Source organism: Brassica napus, chromosome C3 (genome assembly GCF_020379485.1).
Source record: "Brassica napus cultivar Da-Ae chromosome C3, Da-Ae, whole genome shotgun sequence".
Taxonomy (NCBI): domain Eukaryota; kingdom Viridiplantae; phylum Streptophyta; class Magnoliopsida; order Brassicales; family Brassicaceae; genus Brassica; species Brassica napus.
In genome coordinates this window covers 3,547,727-3,563,389 of record NC_063446.1, presented here as the reverse complement: position 1 = coordinate 3,563,389, position 15,663 = coordinate 3,547,727, and the positions used below count along the sequence as shown (strand labels likewise).

General features: G+C 36.6%; 5 protein-coding genes across 5 annotated transcripts; 1 reads left to right on the top strand and 4 right to left on the bottom strand.

The window, feature by feature from the left end:
- LOC106443138 (casparian strip membrane protein 5) lies at positions 1–4,460 on the bottom strand. The gene is made up of 3 exons (XM_013884732.3): positions 3,420–4,460; positions 3,196–3,319; positions 1–3,108 (listed from the first exon to the last, which is right to left on the bottom strand). The coding sequence occupies exons 1-3, from the start codon at positions 3,638–3,640 to the stop codon at positions 2,890–2,892; spliced, it is 564 nt and encodes a 187-aa protein (XP_013740186.1). The 5' UTR covers positions 3,641–4,460; the 3' UTR covers positions 1–2,889.
- A 527-nt stretch (positions 4,461–4,987) lies between these two features.
- Positions 4,988–8,169, bottom strand: LOC106432715 (RNA-binding KH domain-containing protein RCF3). Its single transcript, XM_013873559.3, has 8 exons — positions 8,004–8,169; positions 7,194–7,791; positions 6,548–6,973; positions 6,207–6,464; positions 5,853–6,107; positions 5,691–5,764; positions 5,483–5,556; positions 4,988–5,326 (listed from the first exon to the last, which is right to left on the bottom strand). The coding sequence occupies exons 2-7, from the start codon at positions 7,782–7,784 to the stop codon at positions 5,508–5,510; spliced, it is 1,653 nt and encodes a 550-aa protein (XP_013729013.1). The 5' UTR covers positions 7,785–7,791; positions 8,004–8,169; the 3' UTR covers positions 4,988–5,326; positions 5,483–5,507.
- Positions 8,170–8,842: 673 nt separating this feature from the next.
- LOC106443139 lies at positions 8,843–9,760 on the bottom strand. The gene is made up of 3 exons (XM_013884733.3): positions 9,554–9,760; positions 9,356–9,426; positions 8,843–9,176 (listed from the first exon to the last, which is right to left on the bottom strand). The coding sequence occupies exons 1-3, from the start codon at positions 9,621–9,623 to the stop codon at positions 9,063–9,065; spliced, it is 255 nt and encodes an 84-aa protein (XP_013740187.1). The 5' UTR covers positions 9,624–9,760; the 3' UTR covers positions 8,843–9,062.
- A 1,598-nt stretch (positions 9,761–11,358) lies between these two features.
- On the top strand, positions 11,359–12,552 carry BNAC03G06860D (uncharacterized protein At5g19025). The gene has a single exon (XM_048751963.1). It carries the CDS (start codon positions 11,842–11,844, stop codon positions 12,460–12,462), a length of 621 nt encoding a protein of 206 aa, XP_048607920.1. The 5' UTR covers positions 11,359–11,841; the 3' UTR covers positions 12,463–12,552.
- A 761-nt stretch (positions 12,553–13,313) lies between these two features.
- LOC106432725 (gibberellin-regulated protein 4) lies at positions 13,314–14,507 on the bottom strand. The gene is made up of 4 exons (XM_013873566.3): positions 14,318–14,507; positions 14,154–14,192; positions 14,016–14,049; positions 13,314–13,709 (listed from the first exon to the last, which is right to left on the bottom strand). Exons 1-4 carry the CDS (start codon positions 14,381–14,383, stop codon positions 13,528–13,530), a joined length of 321 nt encoding a protein of 106 aa, XP_013729020.1. The 5' UTR covers positions 14,384–14,507; the 3' UTR covers positions 13,314–13,527.
- Positions 14,508–15,663: the final 1,156 nt, after the last annotated feature.

The window sequence follows — 15,663 nt, the reverse complement described above, 5'->3', positions numbered from 1 at the left end:
TTCTTAGGCCCTATAGAAGTTACCAAAAGACTAAAAAATTCAACTAATCTATTTGTAGACTATGTTTGAAAAAAGAGGCCTTTGATTTGTCTAAGTCCTCCACAAACGTTCTCATTGTTTTTCTCTCTATGTATATAACGTACAAACTGGTTTCAATTTTACACTTTTCTCTCATCAACCTTTACTAGAAAGAGCAAATTAGTAAATGCTGTTAAAAAAAGTGGTGGCTAAGAGGAAACTGACACTACAGTAGCAAATCAATGAGACAGAGAGCATAAAAGTCAGAGAAGACTTAGTAGATGAAGTAAATTAATTTATGCAACGACCTTCTTTTCTCTATTGTTTCATTTCTATGAAAATGGTAAAATTCTATCCTGTGTAAGAAAACTAATAGAAACATTATGGCTACAATAAAAGTCACATGTAACACTGTATTAGGAATGCACTAGATAATCCCAACACTGTATTAGGAATGCACTAGATAATCCCTCTACCTACTATAGTAGTATTGGTTCAAATATAGTTGCGTGGAGAGATGTTTCTTCCACAACACATGAAACTATATACTTGTGCAAGAAGTTAAGGAAACTCTCTAACCTTAAAATGGTTTAAGGAGCATTATGTGGGTTGTGGAGAGATAAAGTACTTCTTGCTGAAAAGCCTTCCCTTGTGCAGTGATCCATCTCTTCGTAATTTAATGAAATGTTCATTGGCTGCTACACTGTTCTTGGTGTCAAGTCAGTCGAGTGTCAAAATTTTCACGTTAGATCAAACGAAAACAAACAATGTTATCTTAACCAAAACCCAAATCGGCTTGGATTGATGTTTTAAGTAATGGTGCATAGGCATATTAATCTCATTTTTCTGGTTTAAAAAATTCAAGAAGTCATACCTTGATTTGATCTTATATTAGTTATGGTACCTTGCAGGAGTACAAATGTTATCAGTAAGGTAAATTTCCTGCCACGAAATGTAGATGATTTATGAAGGCCAACGGTGACATTGAAGAGATTTTGATTTTACTAGACCATGCAAACAAGGAAGAGTAGCTCAATGTGTTCCATGAAGGCAAAATTAAGATGGATTTATTGAGGTGGGCTTCAAGCTTGTGGGGTACAAGAAGTATCTTCATCGAATCAGAGAACGATAAGACAAAGTCATAAAGATTTGTCCAAATAAAAAACAAAAAGAAATCAGATTTATAAGAAAAGAAAAAGGAAAATGAATAAATGTGAATATGAAAGCTGAAGAAGAGAGAGAGAGCTCAAGGATGTAAATAAAACCATCTTGGCTGCAAATGATGTAAAAGACAATGGGGACAAACCTCTATAAATGTTTTGCTGACTCCATATTGACAGCTTGTACACTCTGTATGGTCCTAACATACTTCAATATTTCCTTCATAAATGATGCCACTTGTCCATATTGTATCGATCCACGGCTTCCCACATTGATGCTACAAATCTCCTGCATTAGTGTACTTGATCAGCCATTGCAAAAATCAAGAAGTCACACATGTGAAATAATAAACTGCCATGTGAGAAGAGAGTACTTTGCATCATGCTCAATCTGAAACGCCAGACTGAAAAGGTTTTAACACTTTTAGCTTGGTTTGTTAGTTGCTGAAGCTTTTTCAGGTGGTGCATAGGAACACGTTTACATTTAAAACTTCTAACAAACTATCATGTAATACAAAAAAAATGAGATATAGACTAGGTCCACTTTCAACATAACTTGAGAAAAAAAGACATTAGATTAGCAATTAAGGCGTGGAAAACAAGTCTTTAATCACTACCTTAAGCAACTCTTTCAATGGAAAATAACCAGATAACAAACTAGCTTCCTTTAATACTGAAATTCATGATAGTTATATGATATAACTCCTAATAATACTAAAATCGCTCTGCTCCTTAACGAAAAAAAATCACTAACCAAAGAACTTCTTGGTTTCTTGATAAAAAAAAAAGATTATTTGTAAGTGTAGTCTAAACTAACTTTCTGGTGGCAGTCATATCATCTCTTAGTAATCAAGCTCCCAACTACAAGTCAACAAAGGAAAAGAGACCAAACAACATAACAGCCATGTTAACCACAAAAGGCAAAACATAAGGTATTATTATTGAGAAGTTAATCTGGCAACAAACAACCAACCAACTAACAAGATCTCGCGAAAAGAAAACGTAGAGAGAAACAATTGTGCAAAAAACAACTTTGGATAAACAGAGCAATCAATTGTGGAAGGACTAAACTTAACACAGGGTTGAGTAGTGACGGATCAATCTCTTGAAAAGTCAACTTCAAGTGAGTAATGCAGCAACTGAGAGAAACAGACACTAGTGTTCCACCACCAACAAGAGCAGCTACGGTACAAGATTTACCTGTCTTAAAATTGCCGTTAGGCAAATCAACACTCGTCTACTTACACACGTATTCATGAAACTTCTCTTACGTTTTTGCTGCTGCAACATTATCTTTTGAAACATTAACCAGATTAAAATTAAATTCATACCGGTTAACCGGAATGGAATAGCCTACAATGATATATTACACAATGATTAGATTCTTTAACATCATTGTGTAACATATATGTAACCTGTTGACGTAATAAAACATAGCTTTTTTTTTGTCTTGTCACCATCTATTATGTTGATTTCATGATTCTAGATTTAGCATAGATGAAAAGGAGAATAAGATATTGAATTGATGGTTAAAACACACACAAATTTTGACAAAATAAACCGTTACATACATCACAGTGGAGATGAGAAAAGAACAACCACAAATGCATAGGACACACACACTGAAAGCTCGAGCTCACACTTTACATACCAAACCATGTATATCTTAAATCAGATGAAAAGCAAAACCCTTCAAGTTAAGATCATATCTTCAATGGCGTCGAGAAAGGGCAATAGCCGATAGGATAATGAGAAAAATAAGGAGGGCAACGGCGATGAAAGATCCAATCAAAGACCCTGAGATACGCTCACAGAAGGAGTTGAATTGCTGACAAACAGGGAACCAGTTTGTGTTATTGTTCCCTTTGTGTGCCAAGTAGACAATAGCCGCTGCTGAGGCTGCTCCAGAAGCTAGAAGACCTACCATTGCCTAAAACATGAGGAAGAATCAATCATAAGCTAACGAGAAGAGACATCCCTTATGAGACAGAACAAGTTTAGTTTGCTGATGGCTTACCACATCAAGAATGATAAGAAGTATTCTACTGTTCTCTGTCTTTTTCTTGACGATGTGGACAAATGCTAAAGGTAGAGTCAAGATTAGGTAGCCACTTACAACAGCATTTGCAACCACAAAGAACCTGATTATTCATTCAAACCAAAATAATAAAAAAAAACACTCTTTAAGAATTAATATGGAAAAGAGGTAAAAGGAGTGTAAAAAGAATCAAAATCACATACGTTAAAGCTGGAAGATCGTTGTAATCTGCATGGAACCGTATGAACTGAGTAAAGAAAGGCAGAGTTTCATTTGTGGTTGCCATGAGGATTGCACTACTTATGGTGTTGAAAAAGGCGATGATCCTTAGGATAAACTCGAAAATCGCAATTTTTCTGCTCATCAAACCTCTCTTTTGGATACCTTTGCTTGTTTCAGCGATTTCAGCCTGACCAGACTTCATTTTCTTTCTATTTTTGAAGGGTTTATAGGTTTCTTGTACAGGAAGTTAGGGCTATTTGAGTTTCTTGGGATGAAAGAATGAATAGTTTGGTGAGGTTTAAGAGCAATGACTGAGTGTGTATATATATTGCATGCATGTGGGACATAAAGTGGTTGTGATAAGGTCATTATCGCAATTGTACTTGCTAAAGGTATCCTTTTGAGTGTTATATAATTCCATTACACAAAGGATATTCTTTATGGATCCATGCATTTAACCTTCCTAATCCACCAAACGAACATAGACCTTTCCAGATTTGGAGAACAAAACCCTGTCTAATTTGGTATAAAAATCTTGAGGTAAAAAACTTTAAAAGGTTTTTGTCGAAGGAACCATGCATGTGGAGTAGTTAAACTTTATACTTGATATAGAGGATGATAAGTTAGAATAGTTGAATTAGTTATGTTGGCATATGACTTAACAAACCCCACTTGCGTTTAAGCTTCTTTGAAAATTGCGAAAGTTGTAAATTTAAAACTAAAACTCCCAAATGATCGGAGATGTTGAAACCCAAATGGTTCTATGTGTCAAAACACATAATTTTATTTATTAAAAAATGGACATATCATATCGAACTGAAGCAGGGCACCTAAACCAATTGAAAATATTGAAATATTTACAAAAGTGTGTAGGGTTTACAAAAGTGTGTAGGCTTTTTGAATGAAGATATGATTATCGCGCTTTCGAGCTGGCCTATTATCTGTTGCAATTCGTGTTATTTGTTCAAATAAATATTAGTCACAATGATTTTCTCCCCAGCATAAACTTTAACTTATCAATAGTTTAAATTAATAAACTGTAAAGAAATATTTACAGATCCAAATGGTTTTACAAAGGAAACAAAAACAAAACTTTCAGTAATTCTAGCTATTCTTGAAATAGGGTTGAAATAATATAATTTCTTCTACCAATTTAACTCATCATCATTCAGCATTCTAGCTAGATATCAAGAGATTTCACGGAAATAGGCAATAAAACCGGGTGTTTAAGCAAGAAAACCGGACAGCCACAGAACTGAACCGTCTTTGGAGTATTCACCTATGGCGAGATGAAGCTGACAACGATTTAGTGATCGAAAGATTGGTTTCCAGTTCCATAGATAGCAGCAACCTGTCTTAAGTGCTGGAAGAGAAGCATATGTGCAAAGAAATAATGAAGAGGGGAAATTTATATACCTTTTCTTTCATGTGGACCAACGAGAAACGATATCTATATATTCTCACTTATCGCTTTCCCTGCATATGATCTTTAAGAACTCTGAAAAATTATCTAAGGTAATATTTTGAGATAACCGAAACCTGTCAGAGATGCTGAAAACTAGAGCGTGTTTAACATAAATTATATAATTCATACAAATGCAACTAAGCATAGCCAAACCAAAGGTTTCTGAATCTGATCCGAGGAAAGACAAAGGTAAACTGAAAGATGATACATAGATAGACAGCATTACAGGCAACTAAATATGGTTTAACGGGTAGGAGCTTGGTGGTATTTTGGTCTCAAGCAGACATGGAAATATTTGAAACAAACTTAAATATGTCAACAACATGTAATCGGTGAGTTTGGTGGTTCAGCTTTGTCATCTTGTTTTGTGGAAAGGCTTCAGCTGTGGGCTGTGGGGTAGGCATCAGGCTTCAGGATCTCACACTGTTTTAGAGGTACGAGGGGAAAAGGTCACAAAGGGAATAAAGCAATGTACCGGGACAGATCAGATCAGATTATCTCATAAACTTGGGGCAACAAATAGCTTGGTTAACTAAGTTCAAAAGATAACTTAAAACAAATCCATAATATAAATCTAACCTTTTTCATCACCCACCAATAGCTTCTAGTAATCATAGTTTCTGCGTCGATGGGTTGATGAATGGCTGGACAACCTGATGACAAAACCCATGATAAGGATCAACCACCAAGAGTTGTTACGCAATAGGCAACAAGTATGTGTAGTACATCGACTTTAGAAATAGTTGGTATGGTTGTTATAAATACATCAGGGAAGAAATAATCTCACCCAGAACTGCCACTGCGTCCAGATGCATATCCTCCTCCATACACTCCATATGGAGTACTACTACTACCACCAACCTGAAAAATACACGTCAAAAGAGTCATTCACTGAGAACCGATATGCTCAAAAAAACAACATATAATGGAACTTTTTAAGCAGACATACCGGTGCACCATAAGGCGAATATTCAGAAGACAGACCACTTGAGCCATAACCACCAGGATAATGATTCCCTCGTTCAGGTCTTCTGCTATCTCTTCTATCATAGTCCAATCTATCACCAGCATCCGGTGCTACAGGAACATAAGGCAGGACCGGCATGATTGCAGAAACAGCTCCTTCTCTGTCAAAAACGTTGGCTCTTAATCTTGATGTAATTTGTAAGAGAGCCTCCTTGGCAACATCAAGTTCTCCGGAGATCTGAATATCAAATTTGCTTCTACTGTTAGCAGCTCCACGTGAAAGTGATTAAGAGTGAAAAGATGTAAACTGCAATGGCTATGTTATTGTGAATCTTACCTGAACCATCTCATCATCTTCGGATGCAACTTTCGGAAGATTTTCCTTCCCGAGAACGCGGATGTTAGCTCTCGTCATTCTCCTCATCTCAGTAATGATAGCTCCTCCTTTACCGAGAAGACAACCAATCCTAGAGCTTGGCACAAGAATGCGAGTTGTAAACGAAACAAGTCCAGAGTCTCTTTCAATCTTCTCGCTGCATTTTGGTTGCAGACGCATAGCTGCCTCTATGGTTGGGGAATACGCATCGTCGAAAACCTAAGAAAAAATTAGACAGTGTCAAGGAAGAAAAGCTGGATAAACTATATTTAGAGAAGACCTTTGAAAGAAAAAGGTCAAACCTCTCTTGCTGATATAGTTACCAAACAATCATTTCCTTCGGTTCTAGCGCTATCAACTTTAATCGTTGCTCTGGTTTCCTGTCGAAGCTGATTGATTAGAGCACCACCTTTACCAATAACACTTGCAATGTTCTCAACTGGGGAAACCAGCCGAATATAGAAATCCGTCGCCGGAGGCTCATTTCTCCGAGTTTCGTACAAAGGGCGTGCAAAATCTCCGGCATCGCCTTTGTATCCTCCGTAGGAACCCATCAGCGGTGCTATCCCTACAATTCGAGGACCAGCCGCATGGCTCATGAGTGAGCCAGATGGATATCCACCGGCAACTGCAGAAGAAAGTAGGTTCTGAGTACGTGAAGGATTCTCATGAAGGCGGGAGGCAATCTGATGCAGAGCCTTCTTAACAAGAAGCACTTCTCCAGATATCTAGAAATAAAAAGAGATAAGCTAAGTGAACATACTGACCATAACTGTTGACAAAACACAAGGCAATAAAAGTAAACATATACTCCCTCAGTTTCATTTTATTTGTCGTTTTAGAAGCATTTTATTTGACATTCTAAAACGACACTTGTTTTGAAACGAAAAATTTTACTCTACAACGACGATTAAACTAAAACGGAGGAAGTATCTGCTTCTCAGTTACCTGAATGAGCTCATCTGAACTAAGGGCACATAGAGGCATGTTTCTATCCTTGATGATACGAATCTGAGCACCCGTTTCACTCCGAATATTCTGAACAATCTGTCCACCTCTCCCGAGAATACACCCAATCTGATCCGAAGGAACAAGCAGCTTGGCAGTAGCTTGCTGCTCTCCCTCAGAGCTATCTTCGCTCCGCCGCGCATCATCCGCAGCAACTCTGTCATGGATCTTAAACAAAGCATCCTGCGCAGGAGAAAGAGATTTCTCTCCATCATCCCCAAAGGCATTGGTCTCATCGCTAGCGCTATAGATCGTGATCACGCGCTCATCGCATCCAGGGATAGCTTCCCCTATCTTAATCTTCGCCCTAGTCTCCATCCTCAGCTGCTTGACGATATCGCCCCCTCTGCCAATGACGCTCCCAATCTTTTTAACAGGGCAGAGGTAACGGAACACAGTGTCGTCGCGATCGATCGCGTGCGAGTCTCTATCGTCTCCTCCGCGGGGCCTCCTCTTGCTTCCACCGTTGTCGTCGTCGTCGGAGTGAGGACGCGACCTCTTTCGATGGCTGTCTCTGTGATCCGGTGACATTGTAAATCTGTAAATCAAATACAAATGTAGCAAATCACAAACCAATCAAACAAGTATGTAGTCACAATCAGTAAACCATATCAAAAGAACAAGCTCCGAAGCAGCTATCGAGTAACGAAGACTCGGAACCATAAACGATGGAGCAACGGATTCAATTAGATTATATATTCAAAATACGATCTCAGCTAAGCTACGTAGGGATTTGGAGGGAGCACGAACCTTGGTTATAGTTTCGTCGGATTTGGGGATTAATCGATCTAGGGCTTGAGCTGACTTCAATCGATTAGTTATGTTTTTAACAGTTTTCGATTATATTATTTTCGTATTTTACTAATACACCCCTAATACTTTTACCTATTGTGATTATCTCCCCATTTATTATCGCTGTCGTATTTAGACCCTCTTCTTGAAACAAATACTGTATGCAGATGCTTTCTTTTGAATATGCTATAGGCTGTCAGATTTTCAGTAATCACCGAATTGTTTTGTCAACAACAAATAGGGGTATACTTAACGCTTATTTTGAGTTATAGGGCAAATGAAGGAAAATGAGAAAAGTATGAGTATTTATCAACAAATATATTTGCAAGATATTTAACTCGTTTTATCATCTACAAATAAATCAACTGCAACTTCGGTCTGAGAATGAACGTAGGACCAAGGGTTGTCGTCGAAGTTTAGCAACAAGGTTAAGGTTCTGATTAACATGCAAGATCTTAGGATTTTAAACAATTTAATATAGATTTTTAGTAAAAAAAAATTAATAATCTAGAAACCTATAGGCTATATCCTTATATATTATAATTCAAAAAAAAAAAAATTGTGAGTGTATAACTAATGTTTCAATTATCTATTTTGTGACAGACTCTTGCTAGATAGTGATTTCACCAAAAGGTCTTGTAGGGTAACTAATGGTGAGATAGTCAGATGTTACAAGAAATATCACTAAACGATCGTGAAAACTTTCATTAGTGTCTGTATGCTCCCTAGTTGTCTTTCATATATGTGATTGATAGTAATCTTGAAAAAAATGACAAAATATTTTCCAAGTGCAAAAATTAAGAAAACAACATTGATGTGTATATAACCTTTTCAATCAAAGTGGCGTTTTACATGCACCCACCAACCATACCAAACAAATATGTTACAGCAAAACTTAACTTACCAAAATATTAAATTTCCAAAATTACATTTTGTAACTTATTGCAAAAATATCAGATATCAAACTTTGTTTTCCAAATAAGAATCCTGAATATAGTTTTTTTTTTTTTTTGGAAATTATGAAAGTGGAGGAGATTGAGGAGGAGGAGTGGCGACGAAACCATTCCAGTTGGTATTAGACTCCACCGGCTGATAATCCATCAGCTCCATCATCTTCCGCACACTCTCATCCTGTAGTTTTGGATATATGTCATAAATAACAATATGATTCTCTTCTTTTTAACATGAACAGTAATATGGTTTTTCTTTATTTACATCCAATAGAAGTTCCTTAAGATCGTTATTTCATAACATTCTGTGAAAAAGGAATTAACTAATTAACTAAATAGATGTGGAGGACAAATAAGTACCTTGGAGGGAGATAGCTCAGCAGCACTGTAAACTCCTTGTAAACTCGCAGTATGCAAGTTTCTCCCCATGGCTTAAAAATTCAGAAACAAATATCATCAGGCTTAGATATATACTCGAACCCCAGTCATATAAGGGTCAAAAAAATAAACACTTAATACTAGCAGTGTAATCAAGAACAAGATGACATAAGCTATTACCAGTGGAGAAGAAGACTAGTAGTAAAAGAGAGGAAACAATAAGAACATTGAAGAAACAAGATTGACCCATTGTTGTCTGTTTGACGTTCTGAAGATTTCATTTATAGTATTAAACTCCTGTAGTATTATTTTACTAATCAAATTTGTTAGTTATTAATCCATTCTTGTTATAATAGTAATATTTTAACACGAGTAAAGAGAAAACGGAACCTTTAGTTTCAAGGCTTACCATTTTTCCTGGAAACTGCGTCAGCTTCAGATCCAATGAAGAAAGATGTAATTAGTTTGATTAGAATACTCAATAAAACTTAACTATCGTTTAAATTAAGTTGACTACTATTAGTCTATTATGGAGCAAAGTCGCACGTATGGTTTACACGAGTAACATAATTACTCCACGTGATGTGAACTGGAGTCAAGCTCCTTATGTCTGCCACTACCAAAGAATATCAGTATTATTAACCGCGTAAATAAACAGTCAGAGTTTTTGAAAAGCTGTTGATAGTATATATGAAATCTACCAGATTTTATGATAAAAGCAAGACTTTCTTCATTTATAATCATTAAGTTAGGCACTTAATTAGGTAGGTTATCGTCCACGAGGTTGGCAATGGCAAGTATTGGAATTGAAAGAAAGAAAAAACAGTTTGAGATGAAGAAAAACACACGAAAGTTACACGTTTTCACGGACTCTTTTGATTACCGTGTACTTATAACGAATGAAGAAGGTTTGACTTGAATATCATGCTGCCATTTTACTATTACAAATGAATCAGTAACCTGTGTTATTTAAAGTTAAAATATTGTTGAAGCATGTGATTATGAAAGGTTTTATGAAAATCAGTGCATTGGCAAATTTTATAAGATAAGCCAAAAACACACTTAGAATGGTAGCCCACGAGCTCTAGAGAGAACGGAACGGGCAAATTAGGCATGGTCATTCGGGTCTTCGGGTTGAATTCGGGTCGGGTTTTTCGGGTCTTAGAGTTTAGGATCCAATAGGATAATTTGAAATTTTCGGTTTGGGGTGGATTCGGATCGGTTCAGGTCGGTTCGGGTCTTAGATAGTTGGATCCAATAGGGTAATTAGAATTTGTCGGTTTGGATTCGGTTCGGTTCCGGGTCGGGTTCGGTTCAGGTCCAACCCAAAAATACAAAAAAATACCTAAAAATATTTAAATATCCGAAATTTTATCCAAAATTTGTATTTTCATTGTATTAAAATGTGTATATATATATATTAAAGTATGCAAGATATAACAACGATCCGTTGTCTCTTAGTGGTCCACCTCCACCCCGTTGCTATTTGGACAAATAACCCGACTTCGACACTCCTTTGATGCATTTTATTTAATTCGTATTATTAATCTTGTTAGGGAAAAAATTTCACCTCGGTTAGACAAAAAAGAAAATAAATCTTACTCTATACATAGTCTTTCATAATTAGATCGATAGGTAGAGAAATAGGGCTTAAAGCATCTATGGTGTTAATACTTTGGGTATCCATCGGGTCTCGGGTTTGGGTCGGGTCGGATCCAATATCCGCGGATCATCCATAACATGACCTAATAGGGTAAAAACATTGGTTCGGTTTCTATCCGGACCGAGTTTTTTCGGGTCGGATCCGGGTAAAATGCCCAGGCCTATGGCAAATAGCCGAACAAATACGCTTTTTTCTCCACCATTTCTAGTTTAGTCAACTTTACAGCGGGTATACTCGAGCCTTTAGACCTGGACCTGGGCTTTTTTAAGTCATGATCTTGGGTTATTTCTAGTGGGCTACGATATATTTTGAATTTAGAAAAGTAGAAAGTGAAGTCTGGCGGAAAAGAGTGGAACTTCAAATCAATTTTCCAACTTACATATCAAGTCTCCTAACTCCAGATTTATTCCCTGTTCAGTCAGTTTCTTATATTCAACGGTGATGCACTAGTCTCCTAACTACAGATTACGTTTCCATATTCGATTAGCCAGCTTCCCTTATTTATAATCAATCTCGAGTCACGATTTGATTTAAAATGCTTTCGAGTATTGTGTTCTTGAGATTGATTTGATCTGATCTGATCTTCGAATTCTAGTTCCGGAAAGTTTCAATTGATTTTCGATCAAATCCAATCCAATCCAATCAGAGTTGGTGAATCGATCTGATTTCATGTCTTTGATTGATTTGATTGAATAGGATTAACCAAACCGGGAAATCGATTGATTTTTATAAACCGGTTTAGTCGATTTTCTGAGATGGTATACCTCCAGAGCTCTCAATCACCGTCGTCGATCAATCACCGATCATGGCGAACTACCACCACCATAAACCAAGAACCACCACCAGAAAATCATCGTCTTCATCATCATCATCATCATCATCAACCGTCTGCTGCGACGGATCTCGATCAGCAGCCATCGACGTATTCATCCTCCTCGCCGTCGTCACATCCTCCGCCTTCTTGATCTTCCCTTACATCAGATTCATCGCCATCAAATCCCTATCAATCTTCTCCGACCTCTCTTGCTTACTCAAGCAAGAGATCTTCCGCGACCCCGACCCGATCGTGTACGGGCTAATCGCGTGGAGCGTCTTGTGCACGGCCTTATCCGGGTTGATGATTGTTCTGATACTGTGTAGTCGTCGTCGTAGATGTGGGAAACCTAATTGTAGAGGGCTTGGGAGAGCCAATGCTGAGTTTGATATTCAGATTGAGAGTGAGGATTGTTCTGTTAAGAGGTTGAAGAGTGGTGTTATTAGTAAGAAGGGGTTGTTTGAGCTGGCTCGTGATCGGAATCGGGAGCTGGAGGCGGAGTTGCAGAAGATGGCTCCGGAGAATGGTAGGGCTGTGTTGGTTTTTAGGGCCAAGTGTGGGTGTTGTGTTGGGAGGTTGGTGGTTCCTGGGCCTAGGAAGATCAAGAAATGAAGAGTGGAAAGTTTGATCTTTGGATCATTATAGGTTATGACGATGATGATGTTCTCTGATTAGCTTATGAACAAGTTGTTATTTTCTGGTTTAGTTTTTTTTTTTTTTTTTTTTTTTTGAACACAAAATTTTCTGGTTTAGTTAATTTGAAAATTTCTTACAGAAACTTAAAATATGTTAATCTCCATGTGTTTAAATAAAACCTTACAATGAGGGTATTGCAGAGAAAAATAGTTTCTACTGAAGAATAGTGATTTCATTTTGAAGTCTTGAATGTGTTGTCTTGTTTCTTGATTCTGTGGTTTTTGTGTCAACGTTCATGGGCTAATGATTCAAGTCGTTACCCTATGTTCTGTGTTCTGGGCAATGGGCATTTCTGTATTTCTGGTATATGATCTGGTTGGGACGTAGATCATAATCCCTATTCTCTGTGTTCTCGGCATTTCTGTGTTTCTGGTTATGATCTGGTTGGGACTTAGATCATAATCCCTATGAACCCTTGGGACTGTTACTTCCAGCAAAGAACATCTCTTGAACTCGGAAAGTTTCTTTAGTCTAGAGTTTTATCATGGATGTTAGTTCAACGTAGAAGATCCAATTATGTGAATAGAGGAGGAAGTAGGAGTCGATCTGGTCAGGAAGGTTGAAGGAGAAGAAAGTAGATTTGTCTGCTCATCTCATTGATGTACCGACTTGTATATTTTGGTCTTGCGAGGTAAAATCATTCATAATCAATTTTTGTTATTAAATCCCACATTGAGTTTTTTAAAGTACGTTTTCTTGTAACAGAAGCATAGCTAAGTAAGAGATTGTGTATTTGTTTGGGGAAAATTATTTGAAACACACAAGAATATTTAAGAAAAAATATCATTCATAGGCCACTCTCCATTTTTTTTGGATTTGAAACAAAATCCCAAAGGAGTCACATAACATTACAACATTAGGAATAAAATATGATTAAACAAAAAAAGCACAGAACAACCATTGATCAACAGTGATTAAAATTATCATCAGATACTTTTTATTATAAAAAGGAACAATATATCAAAACCATTAGGAGAGGGTTTAAGGGCATTTTGGTCCACCCTCTTGAGTTTTCCAGTTGTTGTAGCAAGAGCAAACTTGTTTGTTCCCATAGTAACCAGGAGGCACACACAAACACTTCCTGCAGCATTTGTTGCAGAACAAAATGCAAGCGTTGTGGTATTGTGTCTGGCTACACCTCCTATCACATTCCTTGGGGCATTCTGTTCATTTCACACATCATATGTTTTAGACATAAATTAACTGAATCACGTCAAAAAAAACAAGGTGAACGTTTATGTCTTTTAACCGTTTATGGGTCCCACGACAGTGGGTTGCTTTGACTATTCGCCCATTAATCACGGGTAAATTAGTTTGTATCAAATCATTTAAGAGGCTACAGATCTGACCAAACAGTCCACTTAACAATCCACTTTCAACTTGTTCAACTGTTTCTTAATTTATCGATTTGTTTTTTTTTTTAATTTAATCCAGATTATTTAAGAAGAAACTGTGAAGTACACACTTACGGGAACGTTTCAAGCTTCCTGGTCCATATCGTTTCTGAATATTATCCAAAAAGTTGAAAGCCATTAATCACATTTGTTAATAGATAGATAGGTAAAACTATTAATTTTAAGGCATTCAGTTTGAGGAGTAAGGCTTACCGGGTTATACTTCACTCTGGATCCACTTGAGGCCATAACCTAAAGACCAAATAGAGTTCAAGAACGTTTAAAATCTCATAAACAAGGCAATCTTTAAAGTATCACACTCATGACTGGATCATATTATCTTTATAAATTCAACAAGCAAATGTGTGAGAAGTTACCATGGTTTGAAGCAAGGAGAAGACGACGAGGGCGAGGAGGAAGAGAGCTCCATATGACTTAGCCATGTTCTGTTTAGGATATTGTTATCCAAAGAACCAAACACTCCTCTAAATATCTTAAACTAGTTTGAGGTTTGAAAAAAAGTGTGTACTGAGAGAGGAGTTTTGGTTGAGGACCCTATGATGTTGCATATAAGCTATATATACACACTCAGTTGCTTCTACTAAATTATTCCGTGCGGCGGTACATTTCGTAATTACCATATTTCTCCAACTGAAATTTGACACGTGTACATTTGTCACTTGCTAGCTATAGCCTACGTAACTAAACTGTGGTTGATGGTTTGGTTGCACATGCTTTGCGAGAAGATTAAGTATAGTTTTGAATGCAATGTTGTGTAAAATATTATGAACTTTGCATAGATTTAGGTGTATTTAAATCTAAGAGAGATACTATTAGTGTAAGTTTCATATGCTGATAAATGCTATGTTATAACTTATGTTTGCAATCTCACAGATTATCAGAGTAACAAGAGGATATTAATCATTGTCTTTAACCAAACAAAAAGGATAACCAGCAATATATTTTAAGGGGAAAAAAGAAGAAATGGACGGTGCATTGAAGAAGGAGACGGGAGTTAGATCTGACCAACGGTCTCCCAACTGTAAATTGTAATCACAATCTTACTATACTATTGTTAATAAAAACTACATTACTTGTCGACGGACCATAATTAACTAAATAAAGTTTTAGAATAAAGTCAAGACAAACTCATTACTCAATTCGTATTTCTTAATACAAATTATTCTTGTTTTATATAAAATCAGATCTAGATCCCCTGTTATGATCAGGGGTTTTTGGATTCATTGCTTATAGCAGATTTCAACTAAATCATTCAAATCTATAGATGAGCAAAATCGTGTAGTTCCACCAATAGATATATCATTTTGTGATATGATAGAAAAATAAAATCAAGATTTACAAAAAGCAACTTGAAAGACATGCAACAACACAAAACGTATATACTTACACATGCATACACAAGTGACAAATTCATTCACATCCCAACTTGTGTACTGCGTGTATACCAGATCATGTAAAGTTGTGTTTTTTTATGTTAAAAAAAGAAGTAAAGTTGTTTTTTACGTAAAATAAATACCAAAAAAGTTTGCTCAAAAAAAAGGTTTGGAATGAAAGAAGAGAAGGCATGTGCAGTTAACCAGTACCACATGCTCAATGCTCATCCAATTATTGTTTTGAGTCACTCTGTTAGGAGAAAAGGAGGGAACATAGGGATATTTTTGGTTTAAGATATACTACTATTATCTTTTCTATAGTGAATAAT